Genomic DNA, 11720 nt, shown 5'->3' with positions numbered 1-11720 from the left:
GGAGAAGATCACCAGGACTCCACTGCCCTCTCTGCAGAGCATTTACCACCACAGGGTGCGTAGGAAAGCTGCCTCCATCCTCAAAGATCCCACCCACCCCCAGCACGGACTGTTCACCTTCCTACCCTCTGGTCGGAGGTTCAGGAGTGTGACATGTAGGACCTCTAGACTGAAAAACTCTTTCTTTCCCTCTGCCATCAGACTCCTAAACAGCTGAGGAGTTTATTACCAGGAAATACGTGATGTATTGTTTACATTCTCAGTTTGCACATTGACTGTTGACTGCTGCACATGCTGCTCCCATCCAGCATACATTCTCTATTATATTCTGATATATTTTTATTATATTGCTGCATTTGCTGCTTAAAGTGCCTTAGATTTTGTGTTACTTATTTATCTACTTTATATTTCATTTGTATTTTGTAGCATTCATGTGGACGGCAAAGTAAGAAGTTCATTGTACGGGGAAACACGTTTCCTAACTGTGCATATGACAAATAAACACTTTGACTTTGACCTTGACATCCAGACAACTAACAAATACAAACCTTGTTTCTGGTGTAAACCTGACACCAGAACGTCAGGTGACACCTTCAACGGAGAAACTGCAGCACGTAGGTTTTATAAGCTACGTTTTAGCATTTTGGTCCTGATTCACACGGACATTTTCAGATTCGCTCTGTCTTTAAAGTCATCAGAACAGCTGCCTGTCTGACAGCAGGACAGCAGCCGGACAAAGACTGTGTAGCAGGCCGACCAACAACACGTGGACTGGACAAAGATAGTTTTCATGTCAGATCATCAGGTAGAAAGTAAGTTTTTATGTGGCCTATGGATTTATTGACTTTCCTCGGGTCTACAGAGGGCCAAAGTGAAAGTGAAACCCAAAACAGCCTCTGATCAGTCGTAACAGATTCCAGACACAGAAAGCAACGAGGTTTGTACAATTTTAAACAGCTGACTGTGGAGATTACGCTTCACTAAACGCAGCAGAAGAAAAAACAATAGATCTGAAGTGTAAAAAAGGCAAAGCTTCGATGGGAGACGTGCATGAGACGCATATAGAAGACGTTTCCAAAAACACTTTCTGTGTGGATTAGAGGTACTGTAAGAAACACCTGGCTGGAAAGGAGCCAAAGCACAACCAATGGTGCTCGGCTGGAGACGAGGGCATGTGTTCTCCCCGGCTGTGACACCAAACAGGGCAAGCAGACGGTTGGGCTCCACAACAGAACCTGGTGTGTGGAAAAACCTCTTTCCAGTATTTTTCCAAACTAGGACATGACCAGTGTGTATGAATCAGAAACAGAACAGAATGAGATTAAAGACAAAGACAGCGATTCACTAGATTCTGTGTAACCGACTCTGATTTGCTACAATTCTCTGAAATGTTGTATTTTTAATTTTGTTTCACACGTTCTGTCCAAAGCTGTTGTCTCGGCAGCTCAGGGCCCCCGCAGCAACAGAAGTCCTACAGTTTGAAACTTCAGTGAGTCTTGTGATTTTTAAGCTGCAGTCCAGTGAAGTAAATGATTTTAATAAGCAGCAGATCAACCACAGCTCTGATCTGTCCCAGCCTGAGCTCCTCCTCTTTCTCTTCTTCCTCCTTATTTCCATCCTCCTCTTCTCTCCCTCCTCCTTGCTGCCAAATCCTCTGGCAGCTCCGGCATTGCCTTCCGTCTCACGGACAGATGAGATGAGATTAGATGACATTTAAATGAGATGTTTGTGCAAAGATGGCACCAAATTTTTTTGGCTGTGGAGGAGGAGGAGGAGATTCCTCATTAGGGCCCATGAGGTGGGCTGAAGGAGCGAGGGGGATGGGTTAACAAGTCCATGAGCTCTGTGCTGAAAGCATTACAGCTGACAACGTTCAAATTTGGCATGAATGTTATCTTGGCTGTGGTATTACACGTCCCGCTAACTGGCCAGCTTCCCTTTGCTCCAAATTAAACTTAATCCACAGCCAAAAGAAAGAAAAGACCAATCTGCAATCTCCATCTGCAGAGGTTTTTAATCCACAGGACGAGGAGGTGCATGTGCCGACGGAGGAGCCACCGTGAATATTCACATGTACAGAATGATACAGGAAGCAGCAGCAGGAGCAACGTCTGCACTGGGACTCAAAGTCTATGAAGTTCACTTCGTGCACTTTTAGCAATTCTGAAAACAAAACTCAATCTTTGTTTTATATGTGTATATAAAAGACGTGTGTTGTTATTGTTCACATTGATTTTAGTCGCCTGGTAAACACTTTGAATTGCATGAACATGCACTCACAAGCCACTTTATTAGGTTCACACGTACAATGGGGGGGTCATTCAATGAGCCATTTCAGCCTTAACATCTGTTTATGAAGCTCAACATTCAATTAGATGTTTATTATTGAGGTCAGAGGTGTTCCTAATATTCGGACCCTCTCCTGTATGAGGACAAAAATATAGACACACCTCTGACTTCAATAATAAATAGATAATCCAAAAATTGAAACAGCTTGAGCTTCATAAACAGATGACGGTAGAAGTGTCAGCACACAATTGCATAGGTGTACCTAATAAAGTGGCTGCTGAGTGTATATGAAAGGCACAATGCAAATAATGATTGATATTATTATTACAAGTATGAGGTGATATAACAATGTGATCGTAACTGCAGAAACACGAATGTGGTCTGACTCATGATCTCAGACATGGAAACATAATTTTACTATTTTGGAAACACAGGCTCACTCATTCACTCATTCACTCATTCACTCCTCCCTAATGTACACGAAGCAGTTCACTCAGCAGCGAACAGTAAATTGACATTTCGGACCCCACTAATCATCGTCATTTTGCATAATCACTACTACACTACTTCCTAAGCTCCACTGTGGAATTTCTGAGTGGATTTATTGACACAGTCGGCATCGGGACACCACTGCGACAAAGCCAACAGTCTATACAGTACGGTGAGCAGGACTGATTCCACACACCGCCACAGTGGTTTTAGTCAACAGGAAGCTCCACTTGGGAAGCCGTCTCTACATTCCTTCCATAATCAATGAACCGGGTTTAAATAGAAGCAGTGGTGTGTTTCTTCACCTGTGTAAAAAAAGGTTCGTAGATCTCCACTCCCGAGTCGGAGATCTGCGACAGCACGTCCCTGCCTCTCCTCCAGGTGTAGTGGACAGGTGGGTTGGAGTTGGCGACACAGCGAAGGAACACCGTCCTCTCAAAGTAGAACTGCTCCTTCGCCTCTCCGACGCTCTGATGTACCGTTATCACTGGGTCATCCAGGTCTGAGGAGGGGGAGGAGGGAAAGGGAGAGGAGGACAAGATGGATGTGAGGAAGGAGGAAGAGGAAGAATGTGAAGAGTAGGAGGCAGAGCAGGAGAAACTCCTTGCCTAGTTTCAGCCATTTCCATCTATGACTTTTCCACAGACCAAACTCCATTTGAAAACGTAGCGATTTACAGAATCACAAGCACGACAGTTTCTAAGACCATTTCTTTAAGTGAGCACTTTGCCGTTGACAACAACCTGCCAGCCACCGGTGATTTGGCTTAATTCAGATTAAAACTCGTCTAACTCACTGTAGAGCCAGAAACACATTCAGCTGTACAGAGCTGCAGAAACACAAGGACATGAAGTTTGTGTTTTCTCCTGTTGGGTCTAAATTGACTCTTGTTCGTATTGTATTAACAGTGGGTCACTGGTCCTGTGGTGGGGTTAATTACTGCAGAGCCAGAGGCTTTTTAATTGGCTGGAGACATAACGAGTGTGTGTGTGTGTGTGTGTGTGTGCGCGTGGGTTCGTGTGTGCGTGTACACGTATGCCCTGACCACCTGACTGCAGCCGACCAATCAGAATCCAGCTCAGTAATGAGTCCAGTTATGAGTGAGCCACTGGCAGAGAAGCTAATGGTCAATAATCCACTACACACAGAGCGGCGTCAAACTCCGACCTGCACACAAACACGTCAAGCTCCAAAAATCAGTTGCTGCAGTTACACAGAGGCAAACAGTCTGTCCCACCTGTGCCAACTCCCATAATGCACTGGGATTGTTGCTGTCACAGCTGCAGGTAGGTGAGGTGGAGCTCAGCCAAGGACAAAGGGATTTATCCTGTTCCTCCGGCAGTTTCACACGCTGTGTAAAAGCCTGCGTGCCCTGAAGGAAGCACTCAGCCACAATGCATTCAGGTACCACCTAAATCCCAGGAATCGCAGTCAGAAACAATCTGCAGGATATTATGGCTCTCTACAGAGAAGCCATGTGGGTCAGGAGGAGGTTTTAACACCATCAGCTGACTGCAAACAACAGCAGGAAGTTACCGACTGCTCCTCATTTATCAGCCGTCAATGGCAGACAAACCTCACAGCGTAAATTAGAATATTCACTGACTTATTTCTCATGAAAGAAAACCAGACTAAAACTAAATAAGCAGCGAGATTTGAAACGAGAACTGTAACCAAGGTAACGCATCAAGGTTGGAGGCGGCTGTAAGTATGAGGTTAAACTGTCACTCAGATCTTTTCTGTTGACTAACAGAAATCAAACAACAACAACATTTTTATTAAAAGACTGGGACTAAACCAGAACGAACCGAACCCACAGCGTGAGACCAGTATGTGTCTGAGTGTGCGTTCTCACAGTAGACATCGACCCGGATGGAGCGGATGGCGGGGGCCCCATGTCCATTCTCTGCCTTGCAGTAGTAGCGCCCCCCCTGGTGGCGGCTGATGGTTTCTATCCTCAGAGTCTCGTTGTGAACATACGAGTCGCCCTGACGCTCCGAGGCTCCGCCGGCCGTCTTAGTCCACCGAATCTGCACAGGAGGACGAGGAGGTGATCACTTTATTAGGTACGTCTGTACAATCCGACACAACAGTGCTGCTCAAACATCTGTTTCTGAAATTCATGATGTTTCAGGTTTCGATGAAATTGTCACTATGAAAGAAACTAATATATTGATGATATATCCTAATATATATCATCACTAATAATAATCAATGATATATTTATGATTATATTAGGACATGTCTGCACTGTGAGGACATGTTTTCTGGTCCTCACCCTTCAAAGGGCTGTCTGGGGGTTCAGACCTGATTTTAGGGTTCAGGATTAGGTTAGGGTCAGGGTGAGGGGCCAGGGGATGAGGGTCCTGGCCTCTTGGCCAGACTCGTCCTGGTTCAGCATCCGCTGGTCAGGTATCAGTCCACCCCTCCCGCCTGCTCCAACCATCCCTCTCCCCCCTTTGTCCCTTCACTCCTCTCCTTTCCAGGGCTGCCACTTATGTTACTGATTCATCTGCTGGCTGTATTCTCAAATAATCAATCCATCAATCGATCGATGACCTGTTGTTACTGTAATGTCTCTGAGTTGAAACATCACAGGAATGTTTGGTTTTAATTTCAGTGACATTTAAAGCCAAGGCTGTAACTGTTCTCTAGTGTTCCACCCATTTGTAGTGACACTATGAAAACACTGTTCCCTGCCAGTTCAACAGTTTTTCTAGCGTTTGTGTATTAAAGACAAACTCCCACGGTTTCCATCTTGGTCAAACTAACAGTGCCGGTTTCATCACAGTGTGTTCTCTGATAAAATGTGCCCTTGTTTCTTGTTTGCAGGCTGAAGATCATTGTGTCGCTCCACTTCTGAAACTAAACTTGTCGCCTCAGCAGATTTTCTACCCTGGTTCTTTTTTGGTCCCTCTCTCTCCCCACGTGTCGGTTGCCCACAGCCAGCTGCAGTTGCAGGTCCTGGATCAGCACGACAATACACTCTGCACAGTGACTAATTAACACAGTGTCACTGTGCGTTCAACAGTATCCAACACTAACCATGGCCTGAGGAGGAAACCTGCCTCCCAGTGAGCCACACCGCTCCACCGGGAGGGTCTAATAGCTGGTGGACAGTGGAGGTCTACGGCCCAGAGCGGGAAGCTGAACACACGTTACAGTGAGGACACCACACTGCCTTAGGCTTTAATGGCTGTAATGTGATGAAGGGCTACAACCTGAAGGGTTTCACAGCCTGACGTTAAGACGCTGTTAACGATAAAAGTTAAAAATTTCTGATTGTAAAACATGAGAGTCACATAATAAGGATTTCCACTTGATGCAGAGAGAGAAGACGAGAGGTGTGAAAGCAGCAGCAGAGGAAGCTGAGCTCTGCAGTGACGCAGCGATGGAAGAGTGTGTAGTGTGTGTGTGGATTCAGACTGTGTGCCAGCATCAACACACTGACAGCAGGGAGATGATGGAGGGAGCCTCCCCTCTGATCAGGACCAATTACTGATCATTGCAATCATCACATTCACACAAAGACTTACAGCTGCGGTGGGACGGTGACGACAGAAGTGAGATGGTTACATAGCAGTCATCCTAGTCACCAGCTTGTTAACACTGTTCACACAACACCAAGGTTTTGTCCTTGGAGCTTTGACAAGGCTCAAAGTAATACAAACATGGACGCCTGGCGTCTTTAACTTGACTAAGCCCGTTTCATGGACACAGGTCCATATGAATACACAGGGCTTTGACCCTCACATGAACCATCTGTCACAAGCAGGGAATCTGTTCATCTCTACATGTTGCATCAAAACCAACATGGACGACCACCTGCAGCTTGTCCCTGTGCACAGTGTGCTGAGACACTGATGGACTGTGGAGCTACAGGGGAAGTGGAGCTGAGTGAAACACTGGAGACCCTCCATCGGGAACAAGATGCTAAAACAGCCTGCCAGTGGATTGTTATGTATTTCATGTAGTGTGGGAACGTCTCGGCGTCCCCCGGGAGGAGCTGGAGGATGGCACTGGGGAGAGTGATGTCTGGAGTGTCTACTGAACCCACTCCCCCGCGGGACTAGAGCACGTCTCCACGCCAGTAGTCGTCTTCTGCTCTTCACGATGTCGTTTTATTAAATCTGAACAGATGTTAATGACGACAGCAGACTGCTAACAGCCAAGACAAGTGTCGGATGCTCAGATCCTCTGTTACTGGTTTCTCTTCATCCATCTGCCTCTCCTCTTCAACACTCAGAGTGAACGTCTCTCTTCGTTCCCACTTGGCCGTGGCTCCTCTGGTCCTCTGGGGTTTCTTCTTCTTCTTGTGATCGCTCTCATTTATGAAGCACAAAGACGTCGGAGCAGCTCGGCTCAGTGGGAGCTCTGGCACTTACAGCGCGCCACCGGGGATGATGAGACTTTTCTTAATACTGTTTATTCTGCAGAGTGGAAGGGATGAAGTGTGTGATTAAATGTAAACACTATTATGCTCTTTTGCTGAGTCGTTTCATGTTATTCACTCATTCATCATCATTCTTTAACTTCTGATCAGATGCAAACGCTGGCACACTGATATCTGCATAAACTGGCCTCAGTGTCGATGCCACAAGTTTCTGCTTTGACGCTGTCAGTTCTTGCACAAAACACGGACAGACACACACCGGACTGCTCTTAAATAAGAGCACACAGAAATGAAGGGCTGCCCCATTTGTAAATCCACTGCCATGTCCATCTCCCACTGTGCAGCTTCAGTGTTCCCAGTGTTCCCAGTGTACCCACTGTGTTCCCAGTGTTCCCATGTACCCGTGGTCGGGGGTGTCCTGTGACCAGACACTGCAGCTCCACCGTTTCCCCCTCTCTGATGGTGTAGACTCTCTCAGTGGGCCGCTCCTCCTCCACATTACAAGTCCGACCAGAGGGCACAATCTGTGCTGTAGGGGGCGCTGTAACACACAGACACACACAGGGTTAACATGTGACAGCCAGAGTAGACCAGCACAATCATGTTAATGACTGGATCTGGACTGAAGAGTGAGGATTCTGTACGTGTCACACACACGACTCCGACTGGGACAACTGGGTCCCATCGGTTGTCGTTTCCTGTCTGTCATCAGCTCAGCAGCGTGGATGCGGCCTGACAGGTGACCTCCATGACGCAGCTGGTACACTAGCCCTTCCACACCAACTCCCATTTCTGCAGCGTTTCGGCTGCCGTCTCCACAGTTTACTGTCATGTTCAAACTTTTTAGCCGTGGCTAGAATGTGATACAGACTAAATTAATCCAGACAAATCATCCCAATTGAAGTAATCATTTAATATTACAAATATTCTGAACAGAGTAGTAGTTAACTAAGTAATCTGGTAGTTAGGGAACAGAGAACAGGATCACTCCTCCTGCAATGGGATAGATAAAGTATTAAATAAGAAGATTGTCAGAGCGCCAGTCAGTCATTGTTGGTCACAAGGTCCAGTCAGGGGTCCAGTCAGTCCTGAGTTCGTTGCCCCTACCCCCCAGGCCTGGGTCCACGGTACACTTTCACGGTAGCATTGTCATCCTCTCTTCTTCTTCCCTAACCCAGCTATCCCAGCCTTTATCTGCTCCCAGTCACACAGCCTTCCATGGCCTGAGCCAGAGACACAGTCTCATGCCAGCTCCACACACCTTCTTCGGAGCATTGTCTAAAATGTCCAGTACATGACCTTCTAGGTCGCATTGACCTAGCACACATTTCCTTTCTCTAAACCTGAACAGAGCACACAAACCGTTCACATAAGGCTGAAGCTATATCCATTCCCCATCTAAGGAGGAAGTCACTCTGGATGTTTACCCATAAGTTAATCAAGGGGGACACAGCCCAAGATATTCCTGCTTGAGCCAGAAACAGATCAACTTAGCTCAGCCTTACATAACTATTACAAATAATATCTATATATGAACTACATACTGTTCTACTACATATTACCTCTGGACTGGTACCTTGTTTGGCTTTAACCACTACACCCTCCTACTTCTTCACTGCTTAAACTCTGCCGACTTTATCTGCACATTCTCATCCCTCCACAAAATAAGCTTCAAACGTGCAGCAGAGCTGTGATCCCCCCACTCACCTCAGCACCGCCCCAAACCTGCCGCCGCCTTGTCACACAAGTTAATCTTGACAGGAAGTCAGTGTTTTTATCTGCAGCAGCAAAAACATCTGATATCAAACTGAAAACAGCTTCCAGTGTCTGACTGGAGTCAGAGCAGCAGCTGTGTTAGACCGCGAGCTGAAAAATGGCTGCTAGCCTCAGGATGCTGTCTACCTGTTAATATGGGAACCACACAGTGAGGACAGTGAGGATGTGGAGTGGCGTCCCTGAAAACTGCAGTAAAGAGCAGCTCTCGCTGACTGTTAAAGCACTAGACTGGTGTTCAGCATGTGCTGGGCCAGAGACCAGCAGCACCAGTGAATGTGGTGCCGCTGGTCTCTGCTGTGGTCGCACTGGTCTGCTAGCTGTTCACACTGCACATAGCAGTGTGCTTCCTTCACAATAAAAGCCCCCCAACTGTAACCAAAGTAAGAACACAAGCGTTTTGCTCAGCATAGATTCACATTGCAACTGGGACGATTTTCGGATAGTCGAAAAACCATCACACTTTAAAAAGTAACATATTTCACGTGACTATGGTTTTGTCTTTAAAAACAAAGAGCCACTGTTTGACCTTCGTTTTACCAGCGCCTGGAAATAATGCGATAACCAGGTCAGTATATAACTTTATTACAGTGCCAAATACAAACAGCAGAGACTACAGCTGTCATGAAACACAGCCAGGGCCGGACTGGATCAGCTGTATGATGACGGTCAGTTAACAGCTGTAACACTACAGAGGAGGTGGTCTCAATCTGATCTGACAGACCGGTGGCATCAGTCAACAACAGTCCCGCCAGTCAGGTGTGTAACTGTTCCCAGGGCAGGTGACCTGTGAGCTTCCAGGGTCTGAGCCCTTCAGGTCAGACCTGAGGCCACGCCCGGGTGCACAGAGCTCTGGTGCCAATTACAGCTATGCAACCGTAAATATGCTGATGAGGAGAAAGGTCAGCAGAAGATTACACTTTAATGGGCAGCAGCTTCAGCAGCGTGAGGCATCCTGCATCTGGTCCCACTCGATATTATTTTTACACTTTTCCTCTATTTGTGCTTGACACTGCCTGCATCTGTGAGATACAGGATGCTGACTTGTGGGCATTTCTGTGCAAGGAACAGACTGAAAATCACTGCGTAATCTCTCATAATAACACTGGACTCCTTCCAACTGCCTGTTAGCTGTTAAAGTCTTTTATGATGAACCAGGAGGACTCTCAGATCCTCTGCTTCATCTTCATGCTGAATAAAAACCCTCATATGGTTTTTACGTGTGAGCATTCCTGTTATTTTATCATCATCCTTACAATGTTGTGGGTCTGAACGAGGACGCGAGAACAGCTGAGTGTCTTTGAACAGGAGAAACAAACAAGCAGAGAAAAGGAGAAAAGATGAGGAGAAGAGGAAGATAAAACAAGAGTGAAAGAAAGGAGAACAATGTGGAAAGGAGGAGGAGGAGGAGTGAGGAAGATGGGGGGGTGAGGAGGAGCAGGTGTTGTGTCCTACTTTTTCTATTTTTAGATTTTGGATCTTTTCTCTCGATGACTCCACTGCTGACGTCATCAAACTCACACAGAGGTGCAGCTCCGAACCAGAAGAGAACGAACAGACCCACAGCAGAACATGTCTCTACAGACTGACGTTATCGCTGAGCCGATGCCAAAAACAGCCGCTGATAACTGTTCTATCGATGGACCAATCAGCTGCAGCCCTGTGCAGCTGATCGAACAGAATAAATGTATGGCCTAGTATGTTACACACACAAGGAATTTGTTTCTGGTACAGAACCGATGGCAGCCATCTGCGGCACCAACTCAACCGATGGCTCTAACCATCGGGGGCAACAGGGGGTTCAGTGTCTTGTCCAAGGACACTTCGACACATGGACTGCAGGCACCAAGATTTGAATCTCCAACCTTGTGTTGGGAGACGACTGCTCTACCCACCGCATCATGGTCGCCGCCCCATATCCACATGCTTACAAGCACCCACACACAGTCCTGCAGACAGCCGTACTCTGAACATACATGTACATACGCAGGGTGTACTGGGCCTCCAGCTTTTCATCTCTGCTGAACAGGACAGTGACAGTCTGTGTGTGACACCGACGTTCAGACTGAGAGTCGGCTATTTTTATAGCTGCACAGTCAGATACACCACAGATGGACACAGTGTTTGTTCCTCTTCTTCTGAGCAGTTATTTCTGATTCTGGAGCCGAGATTACCTGGTAAATTACTTTGGTAAACAAAGCCGTGAGATGCATGGAAAGGATCTTTATTTTATAAGGATCCCTTTATTTTGTATCGTGGACCTTCTGAGTTTGCCACAGTTCACACCATCCAGGCACCTCTGTTTGACCTCTGTGACCTCACTGATGTCATGTCAAACACCACATGATTTTATGTGCTCGCTGTCGCCGCCGACAGCTCCAGACTGGGTCAGACTCGGTCCAAGTAGCCAGACCAGTCACCCAAATCGTGCACCTCACCAGCTCAGCAGCTGTCATGTGTGTCCCTGCTTTCATCAAAGGTTTCCACATAAGAAACCTTCAGACAGGGAAAGCACTGATGTGGGTGAGTTAGATTTGGTTTCTGACAGGGAAGGAATTTCAGTGACATTCTGTCCTGGTGTGGAAGGGAAGCTCAGACAGCACACGGGCAGACCAACAAACAAATGGGGTCAGAGGTCAAACAGACTGAGAGCACACAGGGATCACTGTGGAAACTTCTCTGGGTCCGTCTGCGCTGTGTGTGTCATCAGGACAGCACTGAAAGCCTCACACACACACACACACACACCGCAGGAGCCACACCTACAGACCTTCCT

General features: G+C 46.9%; 1 protein-coding gene across 5 annotated transcripts in view; it reads right to left on the bottom strand.

Moving 5' to 3' along the window:
- The window catches only part of mdga2a (MAM domain containing glycosylphosphatidylinositol anchor 2a), a 62499-nt gene that overhangs the window by 38422 nt on the left and 12357 nt on the right, over nt 1–11720 (bottom strand). For all 5 annotated transcript variants that reach the window (XM_020586357.1, XM_020586359.1, XM_020586358.1 and 2 more), the window contains exons 2-4: nt 7573–7712; nt 4634–4808; nt 3084–3280 (exon numbers count right to left, since the gene is read on the bottom strand). In XM_020586357.1, coding sequence (XP_020442013.1) covers nt 3084–3280; nt 4634–4808; nt 7573–7712 — 512 coding nt within the window. The remainder of the gene's footprint in view (nt 1–3083; nt 3281–4633; nt 4809–7572; nt 7713–11720) is intronic.

The sequence above is a fragment of the Monopterus albus genome, unplaced genomic scaffold, assembly GCF_001952655.1.
Source record: "Monopterus albus unplaced genomic scaffold, M_albus_1.0 scaffold403.1, whole genome shotgun sequence".
NCBI lineage: Eukaryota > Metazoa > Chordata > Actinopteri > Synbranchiformes > Synbranchidae > Monopterus > Monopterus albus.
Note: the sequence above shows the minus strand (reverse complement) of the source record. Positions and strands in the feature narration are given on the sequence as shown.